Source organism: Euprymna scolopes, chromosome 18 (assembly GCF_053919585.1).
Source record: "Euprymna scolopes isolate OS-2025 chromosome 18, ASM5391958v1, whole genome shotgun sequence".
Lineage (NCBI taxonomy): Eukaryota > Metazoa > Mollusca > Cephalopoda > Sepiida > Sepiolidae > Euprymna > Euprymna scolopes.
In genome coordinates this window covers 108,178,341-108,205,174 of record NC_136499.1, presented here as the reverse complement: position 1 = coordinate 108,205,174, position 26,834 = coordinate 108,178,341, and the positions used below count along the sequence as shown (strand labels likewise).

At 34.2% G+C, this 26,834-nt stretch overlaps 1 protein-coding gene and 1 non-coding gene across 2 annotated transcripts in view; one reads left to right on the top strand and one right to left on the bottom strand.

Annotated features, from left to right (window-relative positions):
- Positions 1–11,368: 11,368 nt before the first annotated feature.
- Positions 11,369–26,834, top strand: part of LOC145297751 (checkpoint protein HUS1-like) — a 56,475-nt gene continuing 41,009 nt past the window's right edge. The window contains exon 1 of the mRNA XM_080143983.1: positions 11,369–11,494. Coding sequence (XP_080000109.1) covers positions 11,446–11,494 — 49 coding nt within the window. The 5' untranslated portion in view covers positions 11,369–11,445. The remainder of the gene's footprint in view (positions 11,495–26,834) is intronic.
- Positions 26,524–26,596, bottom strand: Trnar-ccg (transfer RNA arginine (anticodon CCG)). Its single transcript has one exon. It is a non-coding gene; the product is annotated as a tRNA-Arg (tRNA).

Genomic DNA, 26,834 nt, shown 5'->3' with positions numbered 1-26,834 from the left:
AAAAGTAACGAAGAAGAATCGAATCTTTCCCTGTTTTTTTTTTTTTGTTGTTTTTTTGTTTTTTTTTTTATTATTATTATTATTATTATTATTTTATTACTCCAAACAATAGCGTTAAAATAATAAAAAGAAAAATTGTAGCTAACTAATAAATAAAAAGCGAAACATATTTTTGGCGAGAGAGATGCTGTTGCTGTGCGTTAAAAATCTCTGCTTAACTCGTTTTTGAATTTTTTTATTTTTACTTCAAAATTGTTAAATCAACTATTAAGAGAAAAAGTAATCAATAAAGAAATTTATTAATCTATTTTATCGAATACTCCGCTATCGTTTATCAAGAATCTTTTTAATTTCATTTTTTGTTGTTGTTTATCGTTTTGTTTTGACTAGCAGCTTTCCCCAGCCGAGGATCCAACCTAAAACCATCGCATTGTCAGCAGTTCTACCCATCATGCTACGGGAGCGGTGCTCACAAATGGCCTCAGTCCATTTAAACAAACATTTGCCCGCTACTTTTACAGTGCTCAAGCTGTTTGTTTATTTATAATAGTCATTCACATACAGTTCTGTTTCGTTGTATCACAACTCATCAGTGCGGCTAGACTAGCACCTTTCCCCAGCCGAGGATTGAACCTACGACCATCGCGTTGACAGTCAGTTGATGTCTGTATATATATATATATATATATATATATATATATATATATATATATATATATATAGACAGACATGGGGTTTGGTTACATCTTTAAAAACATTATTTCCTAAGATGAATTTTTTAATTTTAGAAAACCAAATAATGTTACAGAGTATTTCATTAAATGATTGAAATTATCTGGTTTTGTTTTATTGTTTTTTTTTTGTTGTTTTTTGTTTTAAACTGTTTGTAAGAAAGAAAAAAGCAAACTAAAAACCAACACAATCTTCTTTGAAAAAGATGTCCTAAAGTGAAAGTCTCAGAAAAAATGTTTTAATTATTTGATAAAAATATTTTATAACATTATCTGATTTTTCAAATATATTCATTTATTTATTTATAATTCAATAATAATTATTCATCTTTACCTACAGACACTAGTGTTTCATGCTTACGCAATCATCAGTGTAGGGGTAACAATTCCTGCTGATCATGAGATTCAAACCCAGCCAAGAAGCCACTTTTTGCACCATTTGCTAAGCCTCTATATATCTCGCTAGATTCAGCCACTGATGAGTCGTAGACGACGAAACACGTGTCAGTTGATAATTATATTTTAAAACAATATATATGTATATATATTATTTTTAAAATATAATTATCCACTGACACGTGTTTCGTGTCTACAACTCATCAGAGTGGCTGAATCTAGCGAGATTCGAAATCGGGACCCCGTGTTAAGAAGCCTAAGCCCTTACCCCTCGTCCACCTCGCTGACTGTTTGGATATTTGTTGGATATATATATATATATATATATATATATATATATATATATATATATATATATATATATATATATATACTAGCAGAAGTACCGTCGTTAACTGGGTTCAAAAACAGCCTACAGAAAATGGACTGTGATTGATGAAAGTATGATAGGTTATGAAAAGGAGGGGGTTGTAAAGAGATAGGTTTTGATACTCAAGAATTTTACCCTAAGCAAAATATGATGAAAGTAAAGATAATTTTTGCAAAAGTATATTTTTTATATCAACTTTGTTTCCATTCGTAGCCAAGAGTGACCAACCAAATGATGTTTCCTTACAAAGAGAAAATGTTATATGTATAATAATATAAATATACAAGAAATAAATGTTACCATAGTCAATAAAAGTTACTTTTATGGTAGAAAAGTTCATTGGTTTGTATTTTTAAGTAGTTTGTAAAAAAAAATATTTTTTTTTGTTTTTAATTCACGAACCCGTTTAAAAAAAATCAAAATGGCAGCGACTTTGAAATAGAGAACCCCGTTTTCAATTTGAAGGAAGGGCACCTGAGCATTCTGTGTTAACACTTCAAGAGAGTTTCGTCAACATAAGGAATATTTATAAACATATTTTAATGTTTTCCGTTATTTTGTGCTTGAAGAATATTCGATTATGGCATGTGTAGTTTATATAAAAATTCATTTAAGTAGTTATCGCCTCAAATTTTGTTTTAATTTCAGTTCGCTGAAATTATTTTGAGTAAAAAGCATCAAAAACTATTTCAAAACAAAAAAAAAACATGAACTGAACTTTTATTGACTATGGTAACATTTATTTCTTGTATATTTACTTTTTCGGGTAGTCATTTGTTGGCTTTTCTGCTAAACACTCTTACTAAATAATATCGACAAAATATCGAAAAACAAAGAAACAAAAATAGTTTTGAAAAATAATGAAGCTTTACTTACTTTAGTAAAATAATCCGAAACAGCAAAATGGGATATTAACAAAGTAAACACGTAATTACTTAAGTTTTTTAAAGCAAAGAATCGATATGAATAAGAAGAAAATGGCGCCCTTTTCAAGCAGAACAGCTTTGTTTCAGTTTTACAGTATTGAACGGTGTAGTATTGCACCGTCAGATTCAGGGTTGTACTATTTTAATGTAAAGAACACGCAGAAAGGGTTGTAATCAACTGAATTCCTTCTAGTACACTGACCAAAAAAAGCTTAAACAGATATATAAATAAAAATAAAAAGGTTATGTAAATGTTTTTAAAAAGACACGTAATCACGTGAGCAGGATTTTTTCCTTCTTTTGACACGATAACAAGTAACGTTCTTATTTTTTATTATTTATCTATTTATCTATTTTCAAAAGAGTATCACGTGCAAGTGGAGAAGGAAAAAAACAGAGTTATGCAAAATTTGTGTCGAGAACTGTCTAAAGTTCAGACTTTTTTTTGGCTTTCACTTTAATAAGAATGTGAATTTATGAGGTGAATTTATTCAACACAATATGATTCCAATCAAAAAAATAAATAAAAGCTAACGTGAATTAAGATTAAAGTTAAGGTGTTATTGTGGACCCTCGCCCCTTTTAAAAAAACCTTGTTAAACTTTGTGACATATTTCCATTCTATTGAAGTCAGGCGCGAATGGACACCCCATAATTTTATTATACCATATTTCTTCAAACTGAAACATAATTATCAAAGTATACTTACGCAAATTGATATGAAAAGTGTTAAAGTTTGTGCCATATTTCCATGGAGTACAGGCGCGAACGTAGACCCCACAATTTTATTATACCATCCCTATTTAAGTTGAAACATACTTATCAAAGTAATCTTATGTACATCTATATCAAAAACCCTTGTATAAGTTTTTTTTTCATTTTTTATTTCCATACTTTGGGGGCCAGGCACGAACGCAGACCCCACAATTCTTATGAACCACCGTTCTGCCAGATCAAACATAACCATTCCTGATCCTCAATACATCTTCTATCATTATATGCAATCAGTTTTTAAAATAGTCAACCATATAGGAGCCTATTCGTGACCACACACACACACACACACACACACACACAGACGTTTAACTTTATATCATATATATATATAGTGTATCACAGAAATGACACTTTGATACAATGAAAAGTAGTTTATATGAAGCTTATATAACAGAGTTAATTTATTTTCCCCTCAAAATAATAATTCAAAATATAACATTAAAAGCTAAACACCTGCCAACAAAAGTGACTACACCCCTTAAGGAAAGTTAATATCAACATGCACTAGGCCAATTGTCAATATTTTGTGTGGTCACCATCATTATCCAGAACTTTCCTGGGCATGGAGTTTACTAGAGCTTCACAGGTAGCCACTGGAATGTTCTTCTACTTCTCCATGACGACACCGCAGAACTGGCGGATATTCAACACTTTGCATACTTCCACCTTCTGCTTGAGGATTCCTCAAAGATGTTCTATTGGGTTCAAGTCTGGTGACATGTTTTTGTAGTCCATCACCTTTACCATCAACCTATTTAGTAAAATAATGGTCGTCTTGGAGGCGTGTATGGGATCATTGTCAAGCCAGAACATTTCCCTGCAACTCAGTTTCTGGAAGGAGGGGTCCATGCTTTGCTGTAGTATTTCACAGTATATGTTGGAGTTCATGTTTCCCTTCAATGAAATGTAACTTTCCAACATTTGCAGCAATCATGCAGCTCCAGACCATGATATTCCTACTAGTGTTGAGACAATTAATTGGAATCGGAATCAGGAATCGAAAAATTGGAGCTTTTTAGGGTATCGGTTTCGGAATTGGGAAAATTTGAGCCTATTTTCCGATGCCAAAACTGATTCCTTTAATTATCTATTTTATTTTATTTTGTTTTTGTAAAACGTCTTTCATTGCTTGTAGCAATGATAAAATAATAAATATTTATTGATTATAACTTCCAGTAAGACTAAAATCTCTTGATCACCCCCTCCCAAACAAGAGTGTTTTTACGTTTGAGAAAATGCATGCACATTTAAGATGTGTTTTTACAGTAATAGGGACAAAACAACAATTTTATAGAAAAATATTTAGAGATTTATATAGAATCTGAATCGGTAATTGTATAGGAATCGGGAATTTCGTACGGAATCCGTAATTGTATCGGGATCGGGAAAAATATTGGAATCGTCCCATCACTAATTCCTACCACCATGCTTGACTGTAGGCATAAAACACTTATCTTTGTACACCTCACCTGGTCTCTGCCACACATGTTTGAAGCTATCGGAACCAAATAAATTAATCTTCATCTCATAGGACACGATTCCAATAATCCATGTGCTTTGTTGACATGTCTTCAACAAACTGTCTGTGGGGTTTCTTATGTATCATCTTCAGAAGAGTCTTCCTCCTGGGTTTACAGTCATACACATCAATTTGATATAGAGTGCAGCATGTGATCTGAGCACTAACAGGCTCATCCCTCACCTTTTCAATTTCCTATGTTGATCTTTCAAAGAAAGCATTTGGATATGATGTTTAGTATGTGCGCTCAGCTTCTACCCAAGATGTGTTCAGGGTGGACCCTGCTGTTTTAAAATGCTGAATGATCTTAGCTACTGTGTTTCAGCTCAGTTTAATCTTCTTGTAACCTTGTGTAGTGCAACAATACATCTTTTAAGATCTTCAGAGAGGTCTTTGCGATGTGGTGCCATGTGGTGCCATGTTGGAACTTTCAGTATGAGAGAATGTGAGAGCTGCACTACAAATTTGAACGCACCTGCTCCCTATGCATCCACTGGCTTAGTAACATTAATGAGTCACGTGGCATTTTGGAGGGAAAATGACAAGCAGTACTCAATTTGGACATTTAGGAGTATAGTTTCTTAAGGGTGTACTCACTTTTGTTGGCAGGTGATTATCTTTCAATGGTTTATATTTTGAGTTATTTTGAAGGGAAACTAAATTAACTCTGTTATATAAACTGCACGCAAACTACTTTTCATTTTGTCAAAATGTCATTTTGTCAGTGTTGTCCCATGAAGATATGTACTCAAATATTTGCAGAAATGTGAGGGATGTAATATTTTTTGTGATGCATTGTTTATGTATGTATGTATGTATGTATGTATGCATGTATGTATGTATGGAGTCAGGTCAGGTCATGTCATATGCTACTGGTACCATGTAACCCAGTACTACCTGCCTCATGGTCGAATCACTGGCGACTAAACAGGTTCCCCCACCAGACTTGTTTGGTGAGAAGGGTGGCTAGTCTCCCTGGAGGATTAAAAACAAGACCTTCCAAAGGGTGAATGGACTCTTTTTGGGGGTCAACGGCCAACTAGCACCGTGTATATTTGTGTGTGTATAAATATATATATATGTGTTGGGGTGGAGAGGGCTCCTGTAAGCCATGGTGAAGGCAACCTTTCTAGGAGAAGCAAATCTCTGATTTAAAAAAAAAACATAAAGCGGGAGACCAGTATCCGCATTAAGCTGGTCTGCAGTTTAACTTGTTGCTGGCTATCTTGCTCTTGCTTGTTGCTGGATCTCAACATTTTGAACTGAGAGAGAGACTTAGCTATCGTACAAAGCTAAAACTCTGTAACATCATCTTTGTATAGATACTCCCTCAGGCATTTGGGCTCATGGAGATGAAGTATCTGAGGGAGTGGCACTCGTCTGACAAGACGTTGCAATCATCATGTAAGGAGTGCTAACAGGATGAATAAAAACACTTAGCTCTCAGAATATGAAAATATCACAGCATTTCAAGTCGAAAGAATCTGTTGAAAGATGAGAGTGTTGAACAAACGTCTGTGTGAGTTAAGAGTTTGTGTATAAGAGAAAAAAAATGTCACTCGTTCAGAGCTAGGCGTGAGATACTCAGACACGTACATATTTTCGTATGGTGTCTACTAAAAGACTATTAATAAACAAAATTAAGCGTTATGTTTTCTTCACAAGAAGTGTAGACAACTTGATGCTCCACCACCAATGAAAAATATTTAAAACTATTAATGGTTGGTTGCTTTATTCATTTTTTCTTTTTAGGTTGTATACCAGCATATTTAAAACTATTAATGGTTGGTTGCTTTGTTCATTTTATCTTTTTAGGTTGTATACCAGCATACCTAGACTTTCACTTTGCCGACATATCCTCACAGCTCAATGGTTTCATTGTATGTATTTTTTAGTGGAAACTTACTTTGAATTCTGGCTTGAGTTAATAAGGGAGACAATCACTGAGAGTTTATTAGTTAATAATTATCGTATGTGCTTAGCCGTGATAACCAGATACAGGTGAATATTTTTTTTTTTTACTCATGTTCACCTCTTACAAAGCATATCGCCACTTGGACGTAAGGGGCTACTATTTGGGGTCATGTCTTGGAAAGATTAACACGATATTTGTTTATTTTACATTTAAATTTCTGCATATCAGTACAGTCAGGGAAGCAGGCAACAGGAAGGGAATTCCAAAGACTAGCTGTTCAAGGGAAGAAACTATCAGAATAGAAAGCTTTCTGGCATTTAGGGACAAAAACAGTAAAGGGGTGAGATCTTATTGCTAAGCGGGTTTGTCGGGGATATGTACGTTGATGGGGGTACAAGTGAAACGAGTTCATCAGAACACATTCCATTAAAATATTTGTAAAACAGACACAGTGATGCAATATTGCGGTGATGGGACAGGGGCTGGAGCTTAGTTGATAAAGTGGGACCGATTAGATTGACAACTGTAGGGGACTAGGATATATAAATCCTAATCCCATTACAAAAGAATAATGAAACGAATGAAATTGAAGGAAACAAAGACTCAATTGATGGATAAGATAAACGTGTCATTTATTTACTGTTGAAAGAATGAATGTTTTAGATATAACACATGTTCATGTCCGCGTGGGTGTAACCATCGTTCGTTGCGGGACTGGTGTTGTAGAAAGAAAAGGAAATGTGTGTTCATCTCAAATTCGGGTCACTATCGTTTGTTCGCGCGTGGGAAGAGAAGTGAGTAATGTAATGCGAGAAATGGCAGTCCATTGTGTCGACAAAAAAAAGGATAGAGGGTTGATGTCAGTTAGCAGTCAGCTACGCGAAGGTGTTCTCAGGGACCAGTAGTAGATAGAGAGAGAAAGAGTGAGAATGTGTAGCTTTTTCCCCCACATAGTAGCAAGTGGTGTAAGGCCGCGGTCGGGCCGTAGACCGACCAGCTCGAAAGCTGGGCCTAAAAGAAAGAAGCCGCTTATTGCTCTTTGTTTTATACTTGTTTCCGGTGGTCTTTTGCGCATGGGTGGATTTCCATTGAAAGGAAGTGACGTCATCCATCTGTATGCGTATGTGTGCGCATATGTGAGTACATGTGTGTACGTTAGCATGTGCGTATGTACACGTGAATGTGAGTGTATGTACGCGAACGTGAATATATGTACGTGCATGGACGTGTGCGCGTATGTATATGACAAGTAATATAGCTTGAAATGTGAATGTGTGTTTTTGTATGAGACTAGAAAAGGCTCGCGCACAACTCTTTTTTGGACTTTATCTAAGAAGGAGAGACTAGTGGTAGATGCACCAGCCCAGATCTGGCAACAATACTCCATGCACGGGTGAATGGTGGCCTTGTAGAGGTACAGGATACTCTCAGGTGTGAGTAGTCTTCTAGCTCGATAAAGGGAACCCACCTTCTTTGCAGCAGCCTTTGCAATGACCTCTATGTATTTGTTCCAGTTCATATTGCCTACAAATGTTAGGCTGAGGAGTTTGAAGGTAAAATTCTCAGGTAGAGTGGTATTTGTCATGGATTGGAGAGGCGTCTTGTAATTGATAAAGGAGAGCAGCTTAGTTTTACTAGCATTAAATGTTACCATCCATTGGCGGCCCAATTTCATTATAGTCTGGAGGTCATTTTCTAATAATTCTGCTATTGTCTTAGATTTATGTACATCTGTTCTTCTCTCATGCATATTATAGAGCATTGTATCATCAGCAAATATATCCATCTCGGACACAATATTATCAGGGAGGTCGTTTATAAATATCAGGAATAATAATGGTCCAAGGATCGACTCCTGAGGCACTCCGGCATTAATGTTATGCTGCTTGGACGTACGTCCATCAATGACAATCTATATGCTTCTATTGTCTAAGAAGAATCTAATTATATTTAGCATACGTCCAGTTATACCGTACGATTTAATTTTCATGAACAGCCCTTTGTGCGAGACTTTGTCAAAGGTCTTAAACAAAATTAAATGTTACGTCTTCGTCTCAAGAAGAGTGTATGACTTCATATTTAACTATTAATAAATAATATCTTGAAACTGTCCATTGTGTTTGATTGACATTAACATTGGGTAAACCAGAAGTGCAGTAGAACTGCAGCCACCGATTGCCATGACAAATAACACCGCACCTGAGAGCTCATCATTCAAACTCCTCATCTTAACATTCGCAAGCAACGTGAATTCGAACAAATACAGTGAGGACATTGCAAAGGCTGCTACAAAAAAGGTAGCCTCTCTCTATCATGCTAGAAAATCACTCACACCTGAAAGGATTTTATATCTTTACAAAGTCACCATTCGCCCATGCATGGAATATTGTTGCCACATTTTGACTGGTGTATCTAACACTAGTCTTTCTCTCTTCAACAGGGTAAAAAAAACGAGTTTTAAATCTAATAGATCTCACACTATTGGCCAAGCTCCAATCCCTGTCCCAACATCGCAATGTCACGTCTCTATGTTTGTTTTACAAGTATTTTAATGGAATATGCTCTTATGAACTCCTAACACTTGTCTCCTTGGCGTAATTACTTCAGACTAAGCCAACAAGCAATAACCCCCCCCCTTCACTGTTAAGGTTCCTAAATGCTGGAAAGCATTCTACGCTAGCAGAATAGGTTTTTGTGTATTATAGCTTAATCGCACTCCCGCACCACACTATTCACTATGTCTTCCTCTCCCTCTTTCTCTCTCTCTCTCTCTCTCTTTTACTTTTCCTTTCCAACTATGGATTAAATGTTACATAATGGCCACCCCTATATCGGATAGCGATTAATTTATCTAGTGTTAATTTTGACAAGGGTCGATCTAAGTGCAAATCGAAGTGGCATGAAGTTTGGGAAATAAATCAGTTACCACGAAAAGATAACAAGAAGGATTAACTGAAGGTTAAGTATCAATGCATTTATCCAAATATAATTAAACTACTACTACTACTACTACTAATAATAATAATAATAATAATAATTTAACAAGATAGAAAGAGACTGCCAAATTATAGATCAGCAGGCCACAGGGGAAAGATCACAGAGACAGAAAAACAGAACAAATATGCAAAACTTTCCAGAGAACTGAAAGGAATATGGAACCTGAAGAAAATTGATATAATACCAATAATTGTAGGAGTGCTAGGAACAGTCCCAAAAAACTTGGAAAAAAAAGACTAGAAGAAATCGGAATTGACGTAAAAATTGAGATTATGCAAGGAACGGTAATACTGAAAACAGTTGAACTCTTAAGGAAGCCCTAGAGTAAAGAAACTAGTATAAATGAGTGACAAATATTAACCGGGCATATAGAAACTGCAACAAAAATGACAAAAAAAGACGCAATGAAGAGAAATGGTACACCAAAATTGAAAATTGCCTATCCCCTCTCCGAACTCCAGAGAACGCCACAAGTTGTTCTCAAAGAAAAATCTTTGATGATGGCTTGTGTAACTACTCCTAGTGAGTAAAAAAAAAGAAAGTAATAATAATAATAATAATATCAATGATAAGAACAACAACAAAAGTAACAACAATAATAGGATTGTAACAGATTACCAATGTTGGAACGCTTAATCGGAATTGGAATCGGGAATTGGAAAAATCGGAACTTTTTAGGGTATCAGAATCAGTATTGAATTGGAAAAATGTGTACCTATTTTATAATGCTAAAAACGACTTTATTATTGGTTTGTTTTGCATTCGTCTTTTTTTAATACTTAATTTTCCAAGGCTTGTGATAATGATTAAATGATGAATATTTATTGATCTTAAACTGCCAGTAAAATTAAAATCTATAGATTAACTCCAACAAGTGTATTTTTATGTTTGCCAAAATATATGCATGTACTGCATGAGTTTTGCGGTAATTTCGAGTGGGGCAAGTTTATTGCTTGTCGCCTGGAGTGCTCCAACCGGGGAATGCAATTTTTTTTGAGGCAAGAGTGCCCCTCTTTTAGAGGAGCTTACCTATTCTCCACTTTCTGACCTTGAGTCACACTTTGCTGCAGTGGACAGCAGACAAATATCTACCCTCATTATATTCTTTGAATTATGAGAATGGGTCTTCTTGCAGCTTCAGTTGCTTAGAGACTTGAGTAGAAAGTACCAGTCAGAAATCATACTCTATAACTATATCAAAAATATTGCAACAGAAATAAACCCTATCTTCAAAAACGTTTTGCTTCTCCTTCCATGCTAGGTTCCTGTTTACTATCAGTATTAATGCATGCATCTCGCATCCCTAAAATGGTGACCTCAACATGAGCTTTGGGTCTTCTATAAACTAAAAAAAAAAGATGTTTTTATTTTAAAAACAGATTCTTGTAAGAAATTCATCGGGTTGGAAAGATTTTCTCTTGCATGTCAGACATTAAGTGTTTCCCAGGGTTCTCAAAAATGATTAGTATCACATGACCAATCCGAGCAAGATGATTGGCTGCTGAAAAAACTGCTGATCAGAAAAAAAGAAATGAAGAAAACAAAAAAAGAGGCAGAGTTGCTATTAAAAGAAATAAAATTGATTGAACAAAATTGTTCATGAGAAAATTTATTTTTGGATGCATTGCTTGCCTATGAAACAATGGAAGGTTGACTTGTTGAGCTGGTGACTTAATGGAAAGGTATGGAAAGTAAAGGATTGAGAGTGAATGTTACAAAAAACAAAATGATGATCAGTGGTTGTAGCATTGGAAATCCCTAAAAAGAGGAATATTCTTCTGCTCAAAGGAAGTTGGAAGCAGTTCAATTTTTTTATGGTACTTCTAAGCATTTGGTTACACAAGAAATGCAGTGGAATTACAGGTAGGTTTAAAGACGATAACCACTTTGTGTGCAAGAAGTGTAAATTAATAGAGATGGATGAGAACTCAGATGTGGAGAGTGTATATTTGGATGGTGAAGTTATTGCAGTTTTTCAGAAGTTTTGTTACCTGGGTGATACACTTGGAGAATAAGGAGAAGCTGATGCTGCTGTGTCTTAGGATAGGATGAATTAAGTTCAAGATATTTCTATCATTACTAACCAGAATTTTTTTTTTTTTTTTTTTTTTTACATAGGCATCACCACTTATCAAGGCCCAGAGACCACTCGAGGATAAGGGTTAAGAGTGTACAGTAGTCAATTGGACAATATAGTAATCTTTAGTAATGGAAATTCGGTAAATTTGTTAACTAAAGTGGAACTGCTCATCAAAAACTTGTTTACATTGGACTTGAAGACAATCAGATTGTAGTCAGCTGGAAAGCAGGAAAACAGAAGACAGTTCCACAGGTGTGCACTTCTAAGAAAGAAGCTTTGTTCGTGGAATCTACGTTTAGGTTTAGGCACAGATAAAGAGTGTGGGAAATTATTGATAGTGGTTTCAACTAGACGAGTGGTTCTCATGAAAGTTTGGTGAGGGGGGACCATAGATTGAAGTGAGTTTTAATCTATGGTCCCCCCCCCTCATCAAACTTTCACTTGCCATGAAAATAACGATAAAGCAGAGACAGGCTCGCAATGTCTCTTCTAGCAGCTCCTGCCCAGATGTGGCAACAGTACTTCATCGTTGGCCGTACCTGGCTTTTATATAGGTAGAGAATTGCATCAGGAGTGAGATATCTATTGGAGCAGTAGAAGGATCCCACAATTTTTCCAATGACCTTGACTATGGATTTGATATACGTGTTCCATAGGAGAAAGAGGGATATAAAGACCTGGCCAGAGATTGGTTGGTTTGGAAGATAATTTTACAAATCCATCTCAATCATGCCAGTACATAAAACAAACGTTAAACTGAAATATGACAATGGAAGAATAAATGAGGATGCATGCGTTAGTAGATGTAGAACAGTTGAGATAGCAGGGTCAGTTGGCAGGGGAAAGTGAATGAAAACATTAGAAAAAGTGATAAGAATGGATTTGAGAGGAAGAGGGATAAATAAAGACATGGCCAGAGATAGGTTAGTTTGAAAATCGGATGTTAAATCAATGCTGCTGCTATTATTGTTGTTGAGCATTAGTCATTCATTTTGATGATCATTTTTGGAATTCATTTCCCTGATATCTCTCTAGTTGGAATTATTTCTAGGGAGACATTAGGTACACATGGGAGAGACCACGTGAAATTTGCAAACATCTCTAGAATTAAATATAAAATCCTAATACCATTTTGAATGTTACTTGAACATTTTTTTTTTTCCATATTTTTATATTACTATTCTAGTAGTATTTTTTAACCATGTCTAAATCAGTCTTTAAAATTAACATTACTAAAATTATTCTTATTATTTATTATTTATTTTATTATTTTGGTTGGGTGTATTTATCTACCCATGTTGTGTGTAGCCTCTATGTGTGGGTCTGGTCCCACCATTTCTTTCGTTTCTTTGTTTTTCATTTTCTTACATATCCAGGTACTTATTATTAATATCGTAATCATTTATTTTAAAACAAATTAATTACTAAAACAGATTGGTTCTCTCACAATACTTAATAGATACACGATTTCTTCTTAATGTTAGAGGGGAATCTATTTCCAATCCTACGCCTATTTATTTAGAATAGAGCAAAACTTTAAAGTAAGATGCTAAATATTTCCAATCTTTTTTTTTTTTTTTTTTTTTTACACAGTGATCACAACTTATCAAGGCCCGGAAGTCACTCAGGGATAAGGGTTATTGCAAGTACATTACGTTAGTGTGGAGATTTGATGAAGTGTTTACATAAGGGGGCGGTTCATTAGGAATTTGTTAACATTGGACTTGAAGACATCCAGGTTGTAGTCCGGTGGGAAGCAGGCAGACGGAACAGAGTTCCACAGGCGTGCAGTTCTAAGAAAGAAGCTTTGTTCATGGAATCCGTGTTTTGATTTAGGCACAGAAATAGAGTGGGGGAAATTTTTCACAGTGGATTCAGCTAGACAGGTGTTTTTCGTGAATGATTGGCGAGGGGGGACCAGAGATTGGAGTTCAGACGAGCACCTGCCATGGAAATAACGATAAAACAAGGATAGGCTCGCAACGTCTCTTCTGTAGGAGAGAGGTTGCAGGGTAGAGAAAAGGGCATCCCCCACTAAGCCACGAAGTCTATTTTGTACTCTGTCAAGGCAGGATAGGCTGTTTTTAGCAGCTCCTGCCAAGATATGGCAACAGTATTCCATCCTTGGACGTACTTGGCTTTTATATAGATAGAGAAATGGACCCATAGATCGTGTTAGGTCATCCATCTAGGAGAAGGAAAACTCTTATATTAAAATAAGGAGAAGGAGGCCTCCTCAGTCATGGTTGACAACCTTCCTAGAGCTGGTGACACAAACAAATTCCCCAGTTTGCAAATCTAAATTGCTTAAGGAGTTAATAGGCTCTGCCTATCACCAGTTTTCACACTCCTTCTTTGTCTATTAGCCAGGCGCAGAGGTACAATACCAAGGACTCGCCAGAACCACCCTGTGCTTGGCCTTGTTTCCTAACTAGGACATTAAACGCCATTCCCCTATTCCCTTTTCCCAATTTCCAAATTGGGTTTGCTTACATGCCTCTTGTACTAACTCGACTGGTTTGGGCTGGTTTTAACTGAGAGGTTGAGGGTACCTGATTGCCAGTTTGTCTGGCTGCTGTTTTTGACGGACAGTACAGGCGCCCTAACTATTTGGTAGTGCTTAGAACGACTGCTCTATCATCAGTTGTATAATATTGGGATAGTTGTAATGCCATGTCGCCCATGAAAAGGGGCCCTGCTGCTATCTCTGGTGGACTTTCACAAGGCCACAACTTTCTAGGCAGAACTCGGCTAATGGACCATTGTGTGTGTATACTTGGTATCAAAACTGGCCGACTTTTTTCAACACTCTCCCCCAATCTGTAATTAAATAAAAACATAATGAAATGACAACCCAAACAAATATCACAATCAACCAGACAACCATCCAAACAAAACCAATTCGCCTCCTCCCTTGAGGCTTGCATTCACAAATATTAGAAGTAATCTATATCATGTAGAGTCTTACTCCTCAGTATCTTAGCATTAAGTGAAACAAACTTACACTCCTTAATCCCCTCTAATTACTGTAACATAACAAGATACCACCCTCTCTGCCGTTATTATATATTCTCATTATATTAGAAATTCTTTCTAGAAGGATATCGCATACTCATGAGACGGACCACGTGAAGGTTACCAACGTTCCTAAGTGAAACTGTTCCTAAGATGGCACACTCAGGTTGTCAGCCCGCATTGTTAACCACTGAACCACCATCACCTCCCTGCTGCTGCTGTTGCTGCTGCTGATGATGATAATGATGATGATCATCATCATCATTATCATATAACATTAATGGCAAAAGCAGGTACTGATTATAAAACCTTTGATCGTTTGACATGCAGCAAATTAATCTGGACCTTTACTTTCGTATATATCTTCACGAGTTCAGTCATCAACTATTTAATTAATCACTAGTTCAGTCATCAACTATTTAGAATACCGTCATGTTTCTTACCAACATTAAAAAGGGGTATCCTTTTCTCTTAATCAGCAAGCTATGGGAATTTCTTTCTCCTCGGATCCCCAAAATCCACAAAGATTAAACCATATCTGTAACGATCTGGTCCCTGTTCATTGCAGTATAATGCTGTTCCTGTACAGTTCTAGGAGGTCGCCCCTCCCAGGCTTTGCCTTTTCTTTTTTTTGAGAAGGGGTTGGTTTTTTGCTAATTGCCTAAAGAGTTCTTACCTTGAAAATGCTGACAGAGCTGTCCAGGCACATTTTGCAGGTCAGAGCGCCGCTCCTCAGGGATACTAACTTCTCAATCCCACTTTCCAACCATGGTGTAACAGTTCTTGCAGTGGCAGAGAACTAAATGTCTTCACTTTCATGAAGAATGAAAACGAAGGCATACACATAGTTAATAATGCTGGATTTATTAATAGTAAAAACAATAAAGATAGTGAAGGGGATTGGTCAATATTCACCGATGCCTGGTATCACAGTCGTGGTGTGAGCATAGATAAATATTTCCTAACCCTTAACTAAAAAAATAAAATAAAAAAAAAAAAGGTGTCAGTAATTAGCAATATGAAGACCAGTTCCAATATTTAATGTAGACATTTATTGAAGAAAACATCACTTTTTTATATGTGTGCATTTGTGCTCTGTCATCGGACAGGAGAAAACATGTTAGAGTTTGATTTTGATTTTGGAACCAAATTAGAGAGTTTTTCTGAACGGAGGAAATAATGTCCTTTAAAGAAATGGGAGCAGAAAGGAATTAAATTTCTTCTTAGAATAATCAGATCCAATTCCATGCAAATATGTTCAAGTCAATTGTCCAAGAAGTAATTCTGCTTGGCTGAAAAGACAAGTAATGTTGAGCAGCAAAAACATTTTTTTTCCTTTTAAACAGGTCGTGCGTGTTTTTGTGCCATGTTGCTGGAACGACAGACAAAGAGAGAAGAGATAAAGAGAAAAAGACGCGCAAAGTTATGTTAGTGATTTTACATCAACGAGACAGAGTCGAACGGCTAGTTGTTCACTTGTGGTACTGCATCCTGAACTGAACTGAACCAAAGTCTGACTCAACTGATTTGAATTTTGCATGCAGTGTCTTTTTATATGCTTCTGGGTGGCTCGTAACAAAGGCTATTAGAAAAATTTTTTTAGAAAAGTGTTTTCTTCAAGTGTTGATTGGACGGTTATTTTCCACAAAATTTGCGTGGGTGGATACGGCAAATATGCATGTAACTGGAATGTTATTTATTTATTTATTTTAACGTTTCTGGCATATCGCTACAATAGGATATTTACAAAAGTTCAATTTAAACATTTGGAAATCTTAATCACAGCTCCTTGAATACTGTGAGATGTGAACTGGAGAATTGCAGTAGATACGTGAAAGCAATGGCTAGTGGGAAGGATTATAGCAGACGTTAGGCCCATGTCTGCACAAGGAAATTTGTTCAAAAGCAGCAAGTTCCAAACAATCCAAATACAGTTGTGTAGCTAGAGTAAATGTCACCCGAGGTGGTCTGCTCAAATGTCAACCCACTGACCCCCAGTTCACTATATGCTGATTGGTTAGCTATCATTAAATTTTCATACATACACTATTTACTTCCTGACCTTACACGTATAATTAAGACAAAATCATATACGAAAAACCAATCAATTCAAATCCAAAGATTTTTAAAATGCAACTGTTTATAATATCACAATAATAATAAACTTATTTACTAGTATGAAAACCTTTTTAGGAAGAAAAACATAAGTGTATATTATGACGAGTCACTTAGTAAATGGATGAATAAATTAATTGTTGTCATGGAGGAGAAAAGGGGGCATTAGAAACGCAGTCAAATAGAAACGCCAGAAAAGGAAAAATCAGTTAGTGAGTAAAATCAGAAAAGATGTCATGAAAACAAAAAGACACATAACAGCCGACCTGCCTAATCAACTCTTGAAACAAAGCGAATAAAATAAAATAAATAGAAGTGGATCAAGTTATTATAATAAATGAACAGATGGAAAAACAAAATTACGAAGAAAAGAAGAAATGACACTCCAAAAAAGAATAGAAAAAAATAATTAAACTGTGAGTTACGATCTTTTTGCTTTATATTTAAATCTGCGCTAGAAAGAAAAAAACGGTACTTATGCAGTTTCGTTACCACCATTTTTCCGAACCTTCACAAACGTTTCCAGGCAGATATTGAGAAGAACCGGGATATGCCAAACCGTTTAGCCAATCAAATTCAAGTTAGCAGACGCAAAAAAAATTCAATGAATTTTTTATTTAATTATTTTTTTTTTTTCAAAGTTCACACTTTAATAAAGTTTTTTTTTGGTCAAAGTTTCCAGATAATTAAGATAATGAATCTATAAACTTTGTTGAGCTACTACACTCACGATAACAAACCATGTTGAGAGAAGCAAAGAAACAAAATCGAATATTGGACCAGTAGGGAACTATTAGAAGGCTACCTGACAGAGTTCATGTGTAGACAGAAATTCTATGATCCTTTCGCTTGTATAATGAACCAGGTAGCTCAATATTAACCTCAGCTTCCTCTGTGCTCTCTTCTCTACCTTCGAAATTGTCGCCTGCAACCACCCTACACACTCTACATTAAAAAACATGAACACTAAAAATCGGCAAAAAAAAATTGGCAAAATAAATTTGGCAAAAAAAAATCGGCAAAAAAAATTTGGCAAAAAAAAATCGACAAAAAAAATTTGGCAAAAAAAAATCGGCAAAAATAATTCGGAAAAAAAAAATTGGCAAAAAAAAATTGGCAAAAAAAAAATTGGCAAAAAAAAAAATTGGCAAAAAAAAAATTGGCAAAAAAAAAAAATCGGCAAAAAAAAAAATTGGCAAAAAAAAAAATTGGCAAAAAAAAAAATTGGCAAAAAAAAAAATTGGCAAAAAAAAAAATTGGCAAAAAAAAAATTGGCAAAAAAAAAAAATCGGCAAAAAAAAAATGCGGCAAAAAAATTTGGCAAAAAAAAATCGGCAAAAAAATTTGGCAAAAAAAATCGGCAAAAAAAATTTGGCAAAAAAAAATCGGCAAAAAAATTTGGCAAAAAAAAATTTGGCAAAAAAATTTGGCAAAAAAAAATCGGCAAAAATAATTCGGCAAAAAAAAATTGGCAAAAAAAAAATCGGCAAAAAAAAAAATCGGCAAAAAAATTTGGCAAAAAAAAATCGGCAAAAAAATTTGGCAAAAAAAAATGCGGCAAAAAAATTTGGCAAAAAAAAATCGGCAAAAATAATTCGGCAAAAAAAAATTGGCAAAAAATATTTGGCAAAAAAAAAATTGGCAAAAAAAAAAATTGGCAAAAAATAAAATTGGAAAAAAAAAAATCGGCAAAAAAAAAAATGCGGCAAAAAAATTTGGCAAAAAAAAAAATTGGCAAAAAAAAAATTGGCAAAAAAAAAAATTGGCAAAAAAAAAATTGGAAAAAAAAAAATTGGAAAAAAAAAATCGGCAAAAAAAAAAATGCGGCAAAAAAAATTTGGCAAAAAAAAATCGGCAAAAAAATTTGGCAAAAAAAAATGCGGCAAAAAAATTTGGCAAAAAAAAATCGGCAAAAATAATTCGGCAAAAAAAAATTGGCAAAAAAAATTTGGCAAAAAAAAAAATTGGAAAAAAAAAAAATTGGAAAAAAAAAAAAATTGGAAAAAAAAAAAATCGGCAAAAAAAAAATGCGGCAAAAAAATTTGGCAAAAAAATATCAAAAAAATTTGGCAAAAAAAATCGGCAAAAAAAAATCGGCAAAAAAAAGTCGGCAAAGAAAAATCGTCAAAAAAAATTCATAACTAACAAGAAAAAAATTCATAACATTGTCCTCCGTAGAAAAAGAAACAACAATGTCACCCAAGCAACAGTAAATCAAAAAAAATTTTTAATTAAAGCGTTTCATAAAAAATATATACAAATTTTTTTTTCTTCATATCTGGTTTAAATTCTTTTACTTCGTTTTCGTTCATTTTTTTCTTGTTAAAATAAAAGTTTAGCATTACCAGTCGTATTTTAATTATTTTCTCTTTAAGATATATTAGCAACTATTTTGTGTCATTTGCGTTTTGGTCTCCATCGAGTTTCTGCATTGGCATATCTGCTTGGAAACGCTCGTGAAAGTTTGGAAAAATCACGATAACAAAACTTCATAAGTAGCGAAAAAATTTTTATGCTATTTTTATAGTTTTGTTTTATCATATCAAATTTGAAATAGACATGTGTAAAAGAAAAAGAAATTTTCGTTTCTCCCATTTTTCATTCTGGTTTGTAGTTGTATTTATATAAAAAAATAAAAATAAAAATAAATAGAATAGAGTGTTACAAAGTGGGACAAAACAAATTCCAATAAATATTTTGATCAAATATCGTAACATAACATAAAACGCAGCAATACTTCATACGCATACCCATTGTACTTTGATCTTTAAAAGCAAATGTTCACTTTCAGAACATTTAAATGCAAAACACAACAATTCACAAAAGAACGTACCTGCAATATGATATAATGTTACAATGAAAGGGCTGTCCCCTTCTCGTGTAAGTAAAAAGACATACTAGATAAGTGAAAATGATATTAGGAAAAGGCTAGAATCGAACCCTGTATGCAAGCGTTAAAGATAATGGAAATTGGAATCTTAGGATTTCAGTTCTATTAGAAATAGCTAAATATTATTATGTCAGAAAAAAAGTCAATTGTCGATTCTTTTAGAAATCTGGATATTAAATATTCCAGTTTTTTAACTGAATGGACAATGCGAATAAAAAAATATTGTTTAAAAATAAGCTACATATTGAACAATTAGAATTGAGGATTCTTTGTTTGCCAAAAGTGTGTTGGACATACATATGTGGAGTCACGTGAAAGTTAGGTCACATTGGAACACACTTCTGACGTCATAAACAGTGGAGATTTCTCAATATAGGATTGAGGATTCAAAGTTAGAGAGTCAGTGAGAATCAGGGAGAGAATCAGGAGAGATCGCGAGGAGAGCCTTTACAAGTGAAGGGAGGAAAGTAGACCATGTAGCCATACAAGCTGAATTCCTGACATCATCATTCACCAGTTGATATCATCTAATATTTTTTAACTGTGATCTTTGTGTCGTGTTTCCACCAATGTGAAAGGTAAATGTGTTTTATCATCATCCTGTAACGAACATTTATAACCCCTTCCAAGTAATGTGTCTCCTCCAGCAACAATAATGTATCTCCTCCCCTCTATATGTGTTAAGAACTGTTGCATCATATATCACCCAGTCCATATTAATATGAAACCTCCAAAACGTTTCATAAAAAATATATACAAATTTATTTTTCTTCATATCTTTCATCTCAATCTGTTATAAATGTCATTAACATACCCCGTTTGAGTCCCGTCATATGTATCCTCGTTATACATGACTCCAATATGAACTCCTGTCATCTTTAAATATCAATCCCCGACCTGCTACACAACAATAGCTCTAGAATGGATTTTTCTTATTTTCTTTGTGGCAAACCGGTCAATGACAATGTCAATATCTATTCGTCTTGTAAGTTCGTTTTCAACGGACAGAACAGCCAGATCCGACAGTTTCGATTGGAGGTAAATTTTGATAAGTTTTGGAGAAACTTCTTTCACATGATGCCCAAAAACACAAAGGAATTTTAGAGCCAGCGTAAGGTATGGCAATAACTCAACAAAGTCTCACTTGATGATAAACTGTAGGAATTGTAATACAGTCCAGTGTTTGACTTCCTCCAAGTTTATTTCGGCTGCTTGTAGGTGTTGCCTTAAATGTGGAATTTCTAGACAAAGGTCTTCTTCAGATAGCTCATCATACACAGCTGTGATCTTGGCAACAGACAACTGTATTTCTTCCTTGCCGGCACAAATAATATGGTCTGGTTGAATGGCAAAAAAAGTCAACAAAATGTCATTCACTGCCTGTACTCTGGTATCCAATTCGATATGGAAATGGTCAAGACACTCTAACATTGCTTTATTAGTCTCCTGCTGCAATGACAATCCTGCCTTTCTTGCCTCATCTCCTGGAATTTTGTTCTTCTGATTCTCCTTTCTGTAGAGATATAAAGTTCTTGCTAGATGGCATTGTCAACAATATTCGTATGCTGCTCTTCCAAAAAGACCTTGAGGGTCTTTAGTTTGATAGCAATTATGTTTTTACTAATGCATCCCAAAAAATGTTACACAAGGGGGATTCTTAGAAAACGAATGTTTCTCACAAAGATTCAAATAATGATTAGAACAAGGTACGAAAACGACCCTTAGATTAATGTCTTCGCCCATTTTTTGCATACCACCATAGATTCCAGCCATGCTTGCAGCATTATGATACCCTTGACCACGGCAGAACTTAATATCTAGTCCTTTGTTTTCTAATTTCTCGAGGATATCGTAAGTCAGTGCAGTAGCTGTTTTATCTTTCAAATGTAAAAATCTCGGAAATGACTCCTGCACTTCAATTGCACTATCACTTCAATTGCACCATCGCTGATATGTACATATCTTATTACTGTTGACATTTGATCTGCATGCAAAACGTCTGGTGTACTATCAAAAAGTATAGCAAATTACTTTGCATTTTTGTTGTCAGCAACGAGTTTTCCAATCACATGTTTTGTCAAAAGAGAAATAAACTCGTTCTGTGTTTCAGGTGACATGTATGAACATATTACCTGACTGTCCTCGCTTTGCTGGAGGCTGAAAAGATGTTTCTTTAACATGACATCAAACAAGAAGTTACCTTTGTTTAATGAGGATGTATTCTCGTGATGTCCTCTACATTCTGTCAGGCAAGAAAAAGTATCACATCTAAAACTCTGCACAGAATGTCTTTGAACTTCCTTTTCTCTTTCTCCATCAGGGAAATGTGCACTGAATTGAGACTTTTTTGCAGCTGGAATCCTGAAGCCAGCGTTTTTCACTTCTCCCAGTACACAAATAATCTTTGGATTGTTCACGCTCAATAATTTTGGGATTTAGCTTTCATCAGGCTTCAAAACCAGTGACAAAACTAGACGTTCCAGGAGCCTTGTCATCTTTGGCAAACAACTGACAGCAAAAGCAGTACAACTTCCCATCACAATCATAGCACCCCGTTTGACAATGAGGAATAAAACCAGGTTGTAGAAAGTTGCCGCAATTCACCTTTAACCCTTTCACCTGGCCTTTTAATCAACTTGAAAGACCTGCTTATTCTGTAATGGCTCGCTTCCTCTTTTAATATCAATTCTTAACACTATCAGGCACAGGAATTTGCATCGTTGAATGTTGACAAATTACTGGCGGTGCTGGTGGTGCTGGTGGTGCTGGTGGTCAAGGCTTCAAGCTCTTTTTTTGATCGAGCTGCATTTGCTGTATCATAATGATCCTCAATATCAGTTTATTCTGTGTCGCTGTTTCTCGGTTGCTAGCTATCACTTGAAAAATAGCCTTCGAATTGTTTTTCATGCAACATTCTTTCAGCTTCAAAAATATCAGAACTTTTGACAGTTTCTGGTTTCTGAATCCACTTCAGCAAAGACCCTTTAAAAAAGTTTTGAATTCACTAATTCCATTAATGCCCATTTTATTTGATGCCAACACTTTAAAATTGTTAGAAGTTTTTTTTTTCACACTTTTTACCACCCTCGAAAGGTTTGCCAATAATGCTGGCTAGGAGACCCTGAGAATATATATATATATATATATATATATATATATATATATATATATATATATATATATAAAATAAAATAAAATTCCGATCCCGCATTTTGCTAATTCCTACCCTCTGATGCGAAGGAAAGTATTTCTTCGAAACTCCGCGGATTAAGGACTATCCACTTATCAAGTGTTTCCTTTTCAGATTAAATATGTTTTTAACTCTTTTTCAAAGTGTTTTTAACGTTTTATTAACTGTTTGCTCTTTATAATATATATATATATATATATATATATATATATATATATATATCTGTGGAAATATATTTTCTTATAATATATACCAATCCTTCCTTATTTAAGAAGCTCAATGTAATTACAGAACAATATAGTGAATAAATGACAAAAACAATATTCCAAAGTTCATGATGTTGATCATCTTATAATTTATTCCTTTAATTCAGTTGACATTTACAATTCTTGACAGTATCTGTTTTGTAGCGAAAAATCAATCACTTAATTATTATATCAATCAGTGAATCTATTATGCCCCTAACTCTTTTTTTTTTTTTTTTTTATTCAATTTTCACCCCAAACAAGGCACAGTGCCACTTTGAAGCAGGGGGCTACTATCAGGGACTTAATTAGCGGGGTCATGATGAAGGGAGATGAGTTGAAAGATGTTTATTAACATTACACTTGAACTTCTGCATATCAGTGCAGTTGGGAAAGCAGAATCCTGGAAAGGAGTTCCAAAGACCCGCAGTTCTGGGGAAGAAACTATTGGAGTAAAAGGCTTTCTTGCACCTAGGGATCTCTACTGTAAAGGGATGAGACTTAGTAGCTTGTCGGGTTTGTCAGGGGTAGGTTACATCGGGGAGGTACAAGTGTTTGCAGTTCGTCAGAGCATTCACCATTGAAGTATTTGTAGAACAGGCAGAGGGATGCAACATCTCGTCGATGGGACAGAGGCTGAAGCCTAGATGACAGTTCAGGACCTATCAGGTTGGCGACTCTCTTTTGAACCCTGTCCAGGAGCGAGAGACAAGAAGCAGATGCACCAGCTCAGATGTGACAACAGTACTCCATACATGGGCGAATGGTTGCCTTATAGAGGTATAGGATACTGTCAGGCGTAAGTAGTTTTCTAGCACGGTAGAGGGAGCCAACCTTCCTTGCAGCAGCCTTGGCAATGCTCTCAATGTATCTATTCCAGTTCATATTCCCTGTAAACGTTAGGCCGAGGAGTTTAAAAGAAGTACTTTCAGGTAATGTGTTCTTGGCTATTGCTATTGGTGGTAGAGAAGGTTTCTTGTAGTTATTGAAGGAAACAAGCTTAGTCTTAGCAGCATTGAATGTGACCAACCAACCAACAACTCAGAAGAAATAGCAATAATCAATCTGTCAAAAGGAAATAAAGTGCATTTTGACATAATTGAAATCTGAAAATTGAAAGAGAAGCTGCAAATACCTTTAATATGTTTCCATTATGCCATTTTGAATTGATATAATAATTAAATGATTAATTTTGCACTATGAAACAGATACTGTAAAGAATTGTAAATGTCAACTGAATCAAAGGAATAAATTATAAGATGGTCAACATCATGAACTTTGGAATATAGTCTTTTGTCTTCACTATATATATATATATATATATATATATATATATATATATATATATATATATATATGAACAAATGATTAATAAAACATGTTAAAAGACATCTTGAAAAAGAGTTAAAAACATATTTAATTTTAAAAAGGAAGCACAAGATAAGTGGATAGTCCTTAATCTGCAGAGTTTCGAAGAAATACTCTCCTTTTTTTCTTATTTTACCTCCTATTCCCCTTACCTCACCCTTTTTTTAACCAAGTAAGATCTGTGACTTACTTATAGTTTCATTAAATACTTTTACTTGCAAAATCCGATCCCACATTTTGTTAATTCTTGCCCTCTGATGAGAAGGAGAGTATTTCTTCGAAACTCCGCGGATTAAGGACTATCCACTTATCTTGTGCTTCCTTTTTAAAATTAAATATGTTTTTAACTCTTTTTCAAGATGTCTTTTAACATGTTTTATTAATCATTTGTTCATATTATAAGCTCTATTTCCTTTTCGGTTTTATTGAGCTTTTATATCTGGTTGAGATTATTTACTTGTAAATATTAACTCTTTAATATTTATAATATATTTTAAGTTTACCATTTTGATTACCTTGGTAAACTTATTGTAATTTTTATTTATTTATTTTGTTTATATATATATATATATATATATATATGGATCCCATCTTTCAATTTTCTTTTTTTTTTCACAGTTAAAAAAATGAAATGAGTATCATACAATGGTTTTCAATGTACTACTAAAAACTTCAAAGATACAGGGTTTAGAGTTTTTAATAAAAATCAGCAAAAAAGATTCTTCAATGATTAATTATTTTTTTAAGAGTTTGTAATATTTTAGAAAAGATTGTTAAAAAATTAAAAACTTTAAAATTACATAAGATATGATAAATAAATACTTGCTATTTCCGATTATTTTCGTATCTTAGCCTGGATGAAAAATTGGGGAGGGGGAGGAATTTTGTCAACCCTCTTTGGCTATCATCCGGGGTGCCCCCCCCCCCTCCTTAGCTACGCCACTGTCCGAATGTTTTTGCTCTGAACACTCAAAAATCTGTATATATTATAATAGTGACCTTGTCTCTCAATTTGTCTGTATGCCGGTCTCTACCAAACTACTCTTTCAATTTTTGGTCTGCAAACTTGAAACTGGATATAGGGGATTCAGACCCGTAGAACACATTTGATTTGGTTTTTAGCCCGTAAAAATAGCTGCTAAAGGGTGAAAAAAAAAAAAAAATTGGAACTCACAATCTTTTGATTAAATGAGAATTTTCTAAGAATTTTAAAACCAGTTTAAATGGCATTTTATTCGACTGTTTAAATGCTTTCACATTCTTTGCAAATTTGAAATTTCGACTGATTATTTATTTATTTAACTATTAAAAAAAGTAGCGGACACGGACATAACATGCGCACACCGCACACGCACATGTTTACGAATAAATCGCGATGCATTATGATAGATATAATTTTTTATAAATTTAAATTTTAATAAGTCATTAATATTTATTTTTTTACTATTAATTGCTTATTTATAGAAATCAAAATTGTAAAATAAAAAATAACAAAAATTGTAAAATAAAAAAAAACGAAAACCGTAAAAAGAAAAGGCGAAAATTAAAATATTTAAATACGAAATTAATTTTTAATTTCTATATTTTTTATAATTTTAAACAAAATCACATCGAAATGCATTATGGTGGATTTCATTTTTAATGAATTTTAATTTTGATAACTTGTTAATACTGTTTTTCTTTTTTCTTTTTTTTTCTTTTTCTTTTTTTTTACTATTAATTGGTAATTATATTCAAAATTTAAAATATAAATAATCAATTAATATTGAAAAAATGATATTTATGAGTAAGTCAGGTAGCGGCGTGTAACAGACAGGGTTAATTTATAATTTTATTCCTCTAGGTTAGCCGGGTTTTATTTATTTTCTCCGGTTTTTTAACCACATTCAGATTCCGGAAGGTTTTAATTTGTATATTAAGTTATAAATAGAATATTAACAAGCGTAAGAATCAATTTATAAAGTTGTATAAAAATAAGTTCACTAATTTCGACCCTGATGGGACTTGAACCCACAATCTTCGGCTCCGGAGGCCGACGCCTTATCCATTAGGCCACAGGGCCACGTCAAAAATTGCAGAAAATTAAGAATTTATTCCTAAGATAAGATTTGCTCTAAAATTAGGAGATAAAGAAAATTTATAAATTATATTCGTATTTATAAATTCTAAGAACAAAAATAATATTATTCGTTTTTTTTTTTTGTTTCTACTATGAAATAGTTTCGGTTTCTTGTTAGACGTTATATTTCTTTTATATAAATACCTAAAAAATAAAATCTGAAAATTTTCAAGAAATACGT